Below are 12076 nucleotides of genomic sequence, written 5' to 3' on the forward strand. Positions count from 1 at the left end.
CGATTTCTTCTGATGACCAAAGTAAACCCTTCCCACTCATCTTGAATGTGACGCGTGTGCGACTGACGGCTGTCGTGTCAACCACATTACACGTCATCAACAGCGGTTCACTTCCGCAATTTGGTACGATTGCGTTCATATCAGCAGCAAACCGTACCGGGGTTCACATGAACCGTACCCCAGACCACCCTTTTTAATCGGACTCTGGTACGGTGCGCACCCGAGGTCGGAAGATCGCATTCACATCATCCAAACGTACCGAACTCTGACGTCAATCGAACCCGGGTGCGCACCAAAAGTGCTAATGTGAAAGCACCCTTAGGATCATTCATGTATAATACAGTGAGTTCTGGTATAACGATCTCACGCACCTGTTGCTGTGATGAGCGGCAAACTTTGGAAAAGTGCCCAATTTTTCCACATGAATTGCATACTGCTTTGATCGCTGGACATGAAGGTTTGTTAGCCAGATGGTTGTTGGATCTGCAACGATAACATAAACGGCGTTGTCTCGCGTTGGTGATTGGACGATCTGATGAAGAGGAAGATGCTGTCTTTCTCTCCCGATGCTTTACATTCTCCATTTGCACTGCTATGGAGACAGCTTTATTCAGAGTGAGGTCAGGTTAAAGCAAAAGTCTGTCCCGAACGCGTGAATTAGCTGCTCGCTCAACGAGCTGATCGTGTAGCAATTTTTTCTTCCATATCTCCGAAATCACATGCAGCCGAAAGCTCCCGTAAAGCAGCCAGGAACTGATTAACAGTTTCATCAGTCCTCTGTCCTTTGTCTGAATTTGTGTCTCTCAGCGACAACATTAACTGCAGGAACTAAATATTTTTTCAGTGCAACGACAGCTGTAGTATAAGTATTTCCCATGTCTGGTAAGGTATAAAACAGTCTTTGTCCTTCTGTGCCCGCTTGGCAAACTACGTCACTGCGCGTTGCATTCTGGGTAGTCGCCGCCATGTTTTATGTAACGCTCAGGAGCGTACAATGACAATAAATACAAATCACCAGATGAAAAAAACGACTTTATTTACGTTTGTTTTAAAGAGCTGCTTGTACTTGCTGAAAATAAATGGACTAATATTACACACGCATAGAAATCATACTGACGCCTTCTATCGGACCACACACAGGACAAAAGTGATTTCTCTATTTCAGTTTTTAATAACTAAGTGGCACCGATATATCTGCCAGATAAAATAATAAACTCAATATAGATTGATCTCAGCCAGTATATCATCATATCGCCCTGATTTCTTCATGTTAAAGCATTAAGGGATAACATCATGATCCTCTGTAATGCAGCTCTGAAATTAATTATATTGTGGAATCGCTACACCAAGTAAGTTTTACTGGACCTAAATGGAATAAATACATGATTTCTTACCGAGACAAGCTGAACAATGAATCAGAGGTGTTGCTTTATCAACACGGAGAGTGATCGCAACTAGGCCTATATCACAAATGACATTTCTAAACGCGTTTTCGTACATTATTCATGGCGTGAGCACGTACATATTCAAACGGATCAGAAGTTATTAATCTGTAATAAATACAAATGACAAAGCCAAATTTTGGTCAAAATTATTTTGAGTTTCACTTTCACCATTGTGTTTCTAAGCCGGAAGGCAGAAAATGAGGGCCATTATGCTTAACGTGAAAAAGCTTAACGTGGCTTAATTTAAAAAAAAAAAAGCTTAACGTGGTGTTTACAACAGAAAAGCAGATGAGCCCAGAATATGAACGCACATTTAACACAAGCATTTTCCTCCCATAAAGAAAACACTTAATGGACAGTGACTTAACGTGTAATAAGACGGGTTCTGTTCATATTCTAGGCTCATATCTGCTTTGCTGTAACTGTTACTTACAGTTTCTATGGGAGGAAAACGTTTAACGTGAAATTAAACGCGTTGCGTTCAAATTCTGCGCTATTAGTATGATGTTTACTTACATTACGCCACGTTAAGCTTTTTAGAATGTCCCGAAAATGGGACAAAATGGCGCTCCATTTCACATTTTTAACTGTATAATATAAATTTTAACATCTTCCTCCACTATTTCCCAGTCTCTACTGTACTGTCCGTGACCTAATGTCCCAGAATGCAATGCGCTGCTGACGTCACGTTCCCAGACTCTATAGCAGAACAGCTCGCTTTCTTTGCTCCGGCCATGCATCACCAGTAGCATCGATTACAAGGAGGTAATTCTCAAACATTTTGAGCCAGACAGTAAAAGTAAGTGAAGGCATACCAGGGCAAGGTAGGAATGTAGCTGGTAAAGGAAATGTAATCGACATCCTCGTCGCCAAATGTGGTTTTTGTACTTTTGTAATAAAATAAAGAAGCAACCACAGACACGAGTGTATATTCTTCTCTCTACTTTACTACTCTCCTTTCTTTTTCCTTCTCTATTGCCATCTAGTGGCTACACATTATCTCTGCAGACACAACATTATATTTGATTTTTCTTATTGCTTCAGAAGACTCTGCTTTCATCTCAATGTGCATACTATCCATCCTATACAGTATGTGACATTAGTAATATTCAATTCATAGGGCAGATAGGGTGGATAGTATGCACATTGGGGTGCAGGGTCAGATTACCCCCCCTTGGAGTTGTATTGATATCTTTTATGCTACTTACAATATACGGACAGATGAGACATTCCTTAAAATACCTTCTTTTGTGTTCCTCAGAAAAAAAAAGCAAGTCATACCAGTTTAGAATAATATTTTAAAATATTATATTTAAAGGGGTCCTATTATGCTTTCCCCATCTTTCTTTAGCGTGCAATGTTGCTGTTTGACATTGAAAAACTCGCAAAGTTAAAAAGCACAAAGTCACTCCAAAGGGAGTTATTCATTATATCACTGCACACTGTTTTTGAACTCCTTCATTGTAGTCTTGAGTTTTCTACTAGAAACGAACACGTCACAATATCCCTCATTTAAATAATTCCCGCCCAAGATATACACAAAATAAAGGGGATGAGGCCTGGTTTAGTTGTGTTAGTTGCGTGTTTTCGCCATTTTCAAGAGGCACAGTTTTGGCCTTCCTAATGCAGACTAACTTGATTGTAAAAATGTACTTTTAACACTATTCCTCAGGAGTATACAACCTCAATCTTTTATTGTGTTCTCACCATTTTTACAACATCTGCTTTCTAAAACATGCAGTTCGATGCAGGTCAGATGTTATAAATGAAGTTACAAACGTAGGTTTGGGAGGAGCATAATCATTCAGTCCTGTCAATCATCATTATGCATACCTCCACCTCCCCATCTCCACCTCTCACTCTCCCTCTACGTAATACTGTTATTGGGGGGTTGAGCTCAGAGCTCAGCCTGAGCCTCAGGGTTCGAGGCTCCCTTGAGGACAGTAAGTTCATTTACATTAACTATTAAGACTGGACGGGCAGGCGAACTTGTGAAATGACAATTATAACATCATTTATAACATCTGAAATGTAAGAGAGGTATAAAATAAAGAATCACCACTGTGAAATATCCTGCATAAGTCATGCTTGCGAAGATGGTTCAGTTTGATCAGCTTGTTCTTCTTGACTGTCATTATCGGACTCAGGTTTAAACCGATACAGCAAAACTGATGCCATAGTGTAGTGTTTGCAGTGTCTCAGGAAGCCTCTGCAGCTACTCACTGTTTATGGTAAAGTGTGTTACATTTCCGACACACACACTAAGCAGTAGACCAATCACAACAGGCTGGGACTGGCTGACCAATCAGAGCAGACTGCGATTTTTGGAAATCGGGTCTTAAAGAAACTGAAACTAAAACAGTGTTCAGACAGAGAGACTGAAAACAGGTGCTGCAACAATGTAAATTATAAGAAAAATATAGCTGCTAGCAGCGATGACAAACCCAGTGGCTTCAGGGCAACTATGCAGGGCAGGCAAAAGGCATTTAAAATGGGTAAACATAAAAGGACTATGTCAAAGTCATTTGAATACACCACATTTACTGCAGCAGCTGGTGCCCATATGATCACAAACCACAACAGCCACATCCATGAGATCATTTAAATTGAGATGACTTTCATGTCATAGAATGTCATAAATCAATTTCAAATGAGTGCAGAATATCATCCTAATCTGCCATGTCTGTGTTTTTCTCAGACAACCGCTATAAAAATTCCAGAACAAATTACATACTGTTATTTGAGCAAATTCAACAGTGCTCTTAGAAGTCTAATCCAGCCTTAATGCGAATGTCTGTGATTGCTGATGTTGTATAATCCTAACACTTCTCTTCATGTGTTTTTTGACCTCCCTGAGCTGTTGTTTGTGCACCAATCTTATGCACCAAAAGCATGCTTTCATTTAATTTCAATATGTGTGGTATACAATGAAAAAATAAAATTATAAAATTAATTAATAGAGCTAAATCACAGAACCTGCAAAATATCAGTCTCAGGTAATAGTAGAGTACATGTCTAGATTTTTCGCTCACTTGTGCAAGTTTATTGCAAACAGCCACTTTTATAAAATCATATATCAAATAATTGTAGCTCAAACAACTTTTAGAAAACTAGTCCTGTCCAAATAGTGATATAGTGTCATGGCTCAATTTCAAATGCGTGTGAAGCTATCATTTGCAGTTCAAAATTTTTATAAGTTCATCAATAAATGGGTAATCAGTAAAAGGGTTAAAGACCACTAATCAAGATTGTAATACGCACACACGCACACACACACACACACACACACACACACACGTGCACACACACACACACACACACACAGAGAGAGACTGAAGGAGGGAGGGGGAGAGGAGGGGGTTGGGGGGGGGGGGTTGGACAGAGAGAGTCAGTCTACATCTGTATATGTGTGTGTGTGTGTGTGCAGGGTTGGGAAGGTTACATTTAGAATGTATTTCACTACAGATTACAAAATACATGCTTTAAAAAGTAATCTGTAATGTATTTCGTTACATTACTCAAGTTTAGTAACTTAATCTAAATACTTTGTGTGAAGTATTTCAAAGTATTCCATATTAATACCATATTAACTTGATGTTCTGTTTTAAGTTTACAACCTGTAAATAAAAATGACCTCTACCCACCAGGATCTGGTTTTCTACTAAATTGTTTAACATCAGTTACAAAATATATATCTCCAATTTATTAGACATAACTTATGTGTTGGTAAAGAATTTCAATATCTTGATAAATTATGAAAATATTTGTTTCTTTTAACATCACATCCATATATAATTACTATTGATATATCATTCCTCAATTATATTTTTATATTTGTAGAGATGTGCATCAGAGGGATAACAAAATATTAAATAATAACAATAAAATATTGTTAATAATATTGGTTGTTTTATAGGTGTATAGAGTCGAATTGACACAGTGGTTTAAATTGTTTTATTAACAAAGATTCTTTGTAACATTTAGAATGTTTATAAAGAAAACAAAATGAAATGATCTACCCAATAATCTTGAGAGAAGGCTTATATTCAAAGCTGACTCACCTACAGTTGTTTTTGCATCTCTCCACCACCACAATTTACAGGTTTGGAAAAAAAATATGATAATTTTGTGTGAACTATCCCTAGTATAAATATGTTTATACTAATATTTAACCTTAGTGCACTGATAGCTGCATTAATATTAACCATATAAACAACAGTGAAAAAAAAAAATAGATTTTTTTAAATAATCCTTTATTTAATTTTTTTTTTAATTATCATAAGTGATGCACCTTTTTTGATCTTTTATGGCCAATAGAAGCAAATTGGCCGATTCTGATACTGGTTGCAGATTTTTTTTTTAAGCAGATTTATTTGTTGTTTATTAGTTCAAAGAATATGTGTAGCTCTTTGATATTAGAGGCAAACACTGCGATTTTATTACAATCCCGACAAAGATGTTATGAACATGAGCATGAGCAGTTGTTTTTCATTTAAATTATTCTATAATGTCAAGATTAACAGCAAAAACAGCCTGGTTTGACTTTAGCTTTGTGGAATTATACTACATAAGACACCTGCACAAAACAAAATCAGCAGACGGACTGAATGAAATGTAAATTCACTCTCTGACAGTAGGTGGCGCTTATGGAACAGCAGTGATATAGCGTTTCAATGGTTACCACTATACACAAGGCAGCGCTGCACTGGAGATAAGAGGAAAAGCCATCAAAACTTGTCTGAAGACAGTTCCCTTCAGAGATACATTCATATCAACCCCAATTTAATATTTGTATTATTCTTCCTATATTTCGCAAACAGTGAGCTTGTGCATGGTGCAGTATTTCCTCTGCTGGCGCGGCTGTTCTCCTTTTTGTGTCTGTATTCAGCGTGTGCCTGTGTTAACGTCCTGTTGACAGACTTAGTAAATATTTCAGTTTGTTTGCAAGCCCGGAATAAAGATAGACCAAAATAAAACTAAAAAACCTTTGGATTTTGTTACAGCTGGTGGTGTAGAGATGAGGCAGATCACGGATTGCCACAAACATATAACACTTTAATGAACACAAAGGTAGAGTACACCAAACTAGCTCTTAACATAAACAGAGAACGGACCGGGAGTGAAGGGAGTGAGTCCATGATAAAGGAGTGCTGACGAGGGAGTCCAGGTGACGATGGTATGTGATGATGGGGAGATGACGAGGGAAGTGAGTGCAGGTGTGGAGAACAGGAGGATCATGGGGAATGGAGTCCGGGAGACAAGGGATCTGTGACAGTACCTCCCCCTCCCGGTAGGCGCGTCCTCGCGCCGTAAATAGAATAACCGGGAGGGGGGTGGGTGCCCTGGAGAGTGGACTGGAGTGGAGGTCTCCAGGGCGGATCCATGTGCCATGGCGGGTCAGGAGCCGAAGGCGGCCATGGCGGGTCAGGAGCCGTGGGTGGCCATGGTGGGTCAGGTGCAGCGGGCAGCCATGGCGGGTCAGGTGCAGCGGGCGAAGCCGCAACGGCGTCGAGACCAGGCGACACCGAAGGCCTGGCGGGAGATGGCGGAACCAGCGGCTCCGCCGACCGAACCGTAAGCGGGGCTCCAGAAGGCCCAAGATGAGCCAAGACGACGGCCAACAAAGTGAAAACCGGAGGGAGTGAGGAGGCCAACTGGAACTGAGGGACGGAGCGGAGACGGAGGAGTGCAGTCCAGAGGGGAGGGCAGGCTGACGAGGGACCAAGGTGTGAGCGGAGGCAGGATGGAGACTGTTGAGACTGGTGGACTGATGGGCAACGGTGGAGGAGAGGGAGGTTGGAGCCAGGGTGAAGGTAATCGACCAGAGGGCCGAGGTGGAGATCTGGGTGAGGTGGCTTGAGGCGGAGGTGTAGTGTAGACCCAAATGGAAGGAGGTGGGAGAGGGAGGCAGGGAGGAAAAACAGTCTTTGTGCTGGAGAGTTCAATAGCAAAGTTCATAATAGGAGTAGGCTCGTGATAGGCTGGAGCGGCTGGCTCGGCGGCTGAGACTGGAGAGGCAGGCTCGGCGGCTGAGACTGGAGAGGCAGGCTCTGCGGCGGAGACTGGAGAGGCAGGCTCGGTGGAGACTGGTGCTGCTTGCTCGGCGGAGACTGGAGAAACTCGCTCGGCGGAGACTGGAGAAACTCGCTCGGCGGAGACTGGAGATAATAGCTCGGCGGAGACTGGAGATAGTAGCTCGGCGGAGACTGGAGATAATAGCTCGGCGGTGACTGGAGAAACTCGCTCGGCGGAGACTGGAGAAACTCGCTCGGCGGAGACTGGAGATAGTAGCTCGGCGGAGACTGAAGATAGTAGCTCGGCGGAGACTGGAGATAGTAGCTCGGCGGCTGGGGCTGAGGGCCAGTCCATTCCCTCAAATACAATTAAAATTCCCGTAGGGACGGGAGCAGGCTCGGCAGAGACTGAAGAGGGCTCAGCGGAGAATGGAGAGGGCTCAGCGGAGACGGGAGAGGGCTTCCTTTTCTTCCTCCGCCTTCTGGACCCGGCAGAGGAGTGTGGGCCCAGCATGGGACAGGCAGGAAGTTCGCTGGAGAGGCATGCGGAGGAAGACGGAGGCTGACTGACTGGCCTGGTCAACCGTGTTTCTGGATGGACTAGAGATAAACACTCATCCTGAACCCAATCCACGAAGAATTTGGAGCCATTTAACCACAAAATGGAATTAATAGTTTCGCTTAAGGAGAAGCGATAATCGGGTTCACCAAAACAGATAGTGTTATCATCTAGTCCATCCAGAAACAAAGAGATTAAATAAGCCTCAGGCCAGTCAGACAGGGAAGCGAGCTCAACGAACTCCTCCACATACCTATCCAGCGAACGACCCACCTCTAGGAGCCCGATGAGGCGATCACCAGTTGACAGAGTTGTGGAAGGCATTGGAGGAGTAGGAGCCAGGGAGCAGGGGAAAGTCTCCATGTTGGTTTGTGGAAAATCCAGCAGTTTAAGGTCCGTTCTTCTGTTACAGCTGGTGGTGTAGAGATGAGGCAGATCACGGATTTCCACAAACATATAACACTTTAATGAACACAAAGGTAGAGTACACCAAACTAGCTCTTAACATAAACAGAGAACGGACCGGGAGTGAAGGGAGTGAGTCCATGATAAAGGAGTGCTGACGAGGGAGTCCAGGTGACGATGGTATGTGATGATGGGGAGATGACGAGGGAAGTGAGTGCAGGTGTGGAGAACAGGAGACAAGGGATCTGTGACAGATTTATGACCAGTTGACTACTGCATCTCTATTTTTGATCATGAACTCGCGTACGCGCCATATACCTAAACATTTGGAATGAAATATTAAGATTTAAAGGTTGTCTGTAAAGTACACCAAGAAATTGGCTTTACAAAACATTATTTAACGCATGATTAATTGGATGTTTATTCTATGAGGATTTTGTGTTATTTTTCAAAGACCTAATAAATTCTTATATTAAACGTAGGCTAATGATAACCATAGCTCAAGGTACGAGTAAATAGGAAAATAAGGAGTAAATAAGGAAAATAACATTTTCAAAGACCAAGAACAGCTTATAGGCCTACCTCAAGATGCTTTTTCAGATTAACGTTAGATGTTGAATCCTTTGAAGCCGATAGAAGTTTTGTTGCAGGTAGACATAGCTTGCATTGCACTATGATGTTACTGTATGTCCTTTTTCATGTTTATAAGTAACTCTGTCTTTGAATTTCCACTAGAGAAATACGTTATGCCCTTTTTTCCCCGTCCATTTTTTATGTGTGATCTCATGTCTGCACTCTGCAGACTGCTAATATCTGAACAGGCTGCGCGCAGGTTTTTTGAGTCGGATAATCATCAACAATTGCCTCATTGGTTAAAAATCCTCAAACAGCTTACGTTAATATTAAATGAAATAAATGACATTAAAATTCAAAGTAATCACTTTGGTAATCTAAAATACTTTTTGAATGTAACTGTAATTTGATTACCATCTATTTAAAATGTAACTGTAACAAAATACAGTTACTCAAATTTTGTATTTTAAATACGTAACGTCGTTACATGTATTTCGTTACTCCCCAACCCTGTGTGTGTGTGTGTGTGTGTGTGTGTGTGTGTGTGTGTGTGTGTGTGTGTGTGTGTGTGTGTGTGTGTGTGAAAAATCCACATTCAAACCAAAATATCTGACTTCCTGTTGGTTGGAGCTAATGACTGTAAATTAGAAAGTTGTCCGGCTTAATGAGAACAATATGTGTCCCGAGTTTGGTGACTGTAGTTTAAACTAACCCCCCACTTTTGTCAAAAGATGGTGCTATCGAGGCCCTCCTCCCCGCCTGTTTCTACAGTTTTGCCCATGTCTACTGGTTGACATCTCTGACGTTTGTATCGAGTTTCATGCAATTTGAAGTATGCTAAGCATCTCAAAAGCATCCAAAACGAATATTAAAGTTTAATGCGTTGCCATGGCAACAGTGTTTGAGTAATCACAATTCTTTTCAAAGGTCTATATCTGCTGTGTATTGACATTACACTGATGAAGTTTGAAGCAAATTGGGTAAAAATAAGAGGGTGATCTCAAAGCATTTTGAAAGTGACACACTTCCTGCTGCCAATTGGTGGCACTATAACTTAGACTCACAATAGTCACATCCATGTGATCAGGCTCCAACAACCAACGCACTGCTGAAGTTTCATAAAAATCAATCAATGTATGCAGATGTTATAACACATTTCCTGTTTACCTTTTATCACCATAAATTTGTTGCCTCACCACAGCCAAACCATTCGAGATATCAAAAATCCGCTCACAATTTTACATCCACTATGTCTTGACTTCATTCTGGCCAAGTTTGATGGTGATCGGATTAATCACCTAGGAGGAGTATATCAAATTCCAGAGCATGCGTTTTCCAAACAACCCATAATAGCTGACTACCTGTTGAGGTGACGTATAACTTACAGCAAGAAAGTTGTTCGGCCCGATGAGGTATATATGTGTACCGAGTTTCATACAAATATGTGTAAGCGTGTTTGATATATGGACCAAGTTTTTAGACACCATTCAAGGGGGCGCTGTCGAGCCCCCCTGCCATGCCCAGATACCAGCTTCTGCCCGGCCCTGATGGCCAACGATTCCGATGTGTGTCCAAAGTTTCAAGAGTTTTCGAGCATGTTAAGGGCCCCAAAAATGCCTAAATATATTCGGAAAAAAAAAAATCCTCCTAAAGAAAACAATAGGGCCTTCGCCTTGGGCCCTAATAATGAGTTTTTTGAACAGTAAAGGATGTAAATGTATTCTAGTAGACCCCATAAACAAAATTATAAACCTGTAAATGAACATAATGGGACATCTTTAAGTTCATACCTGTTTCTCTGTCCTCTGTGCTGCAGCTGATACAGTGTCATGGTTTTTATGTTCATACATACACAGCAGACATATACACTTCTGATCAGTGCGGCAGAAAACCTCAAGGATCCTGTTGTGTTTCTGGCAGATCATCTCCTGCAGTCGTCCAGTGGCATCAGTAAGATTGTGTCTCTTTCCTTTAAAGAAGGTCTCATGTTGTTCAAGGTGATTCTGACAGTAAGTGTTCAGACACACCAGACAGGACTTGACGGCTTTGTGTTTTCTTCCAGTACAGACGTCACACTGCACATCTCCAGCTCCAGCGTAACAGTCAGCAGGAAGTTTAATCTTCTTCAGTTTCTCCACCATTTCAGCCAGAATGGTGTTTTTAGCTAAAGCAGGTCTTGGACTGAAGGTCTGACTGCACTGAGGACAGCTGTAGACTCTCTTCTGATCCTCCTCATCCCAGCAGACTGTAATACAGATCTTACAGTAATTGTGTCCACAGGAAGTGGTCACTGGATCCTTCAGGAGATCCAGACACACTGGACACATGAACTCATCCTGAGAAAATCTGGCCTCTGCCATTTCACTGCATGAATACAGAGACACGAACACACAACTGCTCAACTACACTTCAGTTTCAGTTTCTCTGAAGTCATGTGATTCTTGTTTTGGTTCTGTGTTTGAGTGACGTGTAAAACAGGCGTATCTATAAAGCAGCTTTCTCATTCCTGGTCCTGAAGAGCCTCATTGCTGATAAGTTTTTAGTTTTCATGGGTGTTCCCACACACACTGTGTTTAATCAGTTTCAGACACACAATCAAAAAATATAAGTTAGAGAGAAGCAAGACAACACCCTTAAAATTTCAGTAATTCTGTTAACTGTGTCCAGAATTACAGTTCCTTAAAGTCACCATGAAATGCAAATTGCCATCTTGTTTTTATTGAATTTTGTAGTATGTATTATACATGTTTTATCAATGCACATAGAGCTAGGCAATAAACAATAATAATTATAGCAAAAAAAAAAATATTTGATAAAATTATAATGAACATTTATCACACTTTTGATATAATGTTTATACACAAAAAGCCAAAAAGAGTGGCGTTCAGTGACCATTTATCAGCTCGGCTCATGAATGCGTTTACTCGCTGATCGGTCTTGATCTGAGAACTGAAATTCTTGATGGTCTCTTTATTTAGGACACATCTCGGCAGCCAGCGGCTGAATCCCAAATGGCACGCTTCTATGCACTTTCAGTCTTGTGGACTTACAATGTGTAACGAGGCGGCAGACTCGGTGGG

General features: G+C 41.4%; 1 protein-coding gene across 10 annotated transcripts in view; it reads right to left on the reverse strand.

Annotated features, from left to right (window-relative positions):
• The window catches only part of LOC137024903 (tripartite motif-containing protein 16-like), a 64905-nt gene extending 53502 nt beyond the window's left edge, over positions 1-11403 (reverse strand). For all 10 annotated transcript variants that reach the window (XR_010895796.1, XR_010895791.1, XR_010895797.1 and 7 more), the window contains exon 1: positions 10787-11403. Coding sequence is in view for 1 of the 10 variants with exons in the window: in XM_067392857.1 (XP_067248958.1) it covers positions 10787-11356 (570 nt within the window). In the remaining 9 variants the exon portion in view is untranslated. The remainder of the gene's footprint in view (positions 1-10786) is intronic.
• Positions 11404-12076: the final 673 nt, after the last annotated feature.

The sequence above is a fragment of the Chanodichthys erythropterus genome, chromosome 8 (genome assembly GCF_024489055.1).
Source record: "Chanodichthys erythropterus isolate Z2021 chromosome 8, ASM2448905v1, whole genome shotgun sequence".
Lineage (NCBI taxonomy): Eukaryota > Metazoa > Chordata > Actinopteri > Cypriniformes > Xenocyprididae > Chanodichthys > Chanodichthys erythropterus.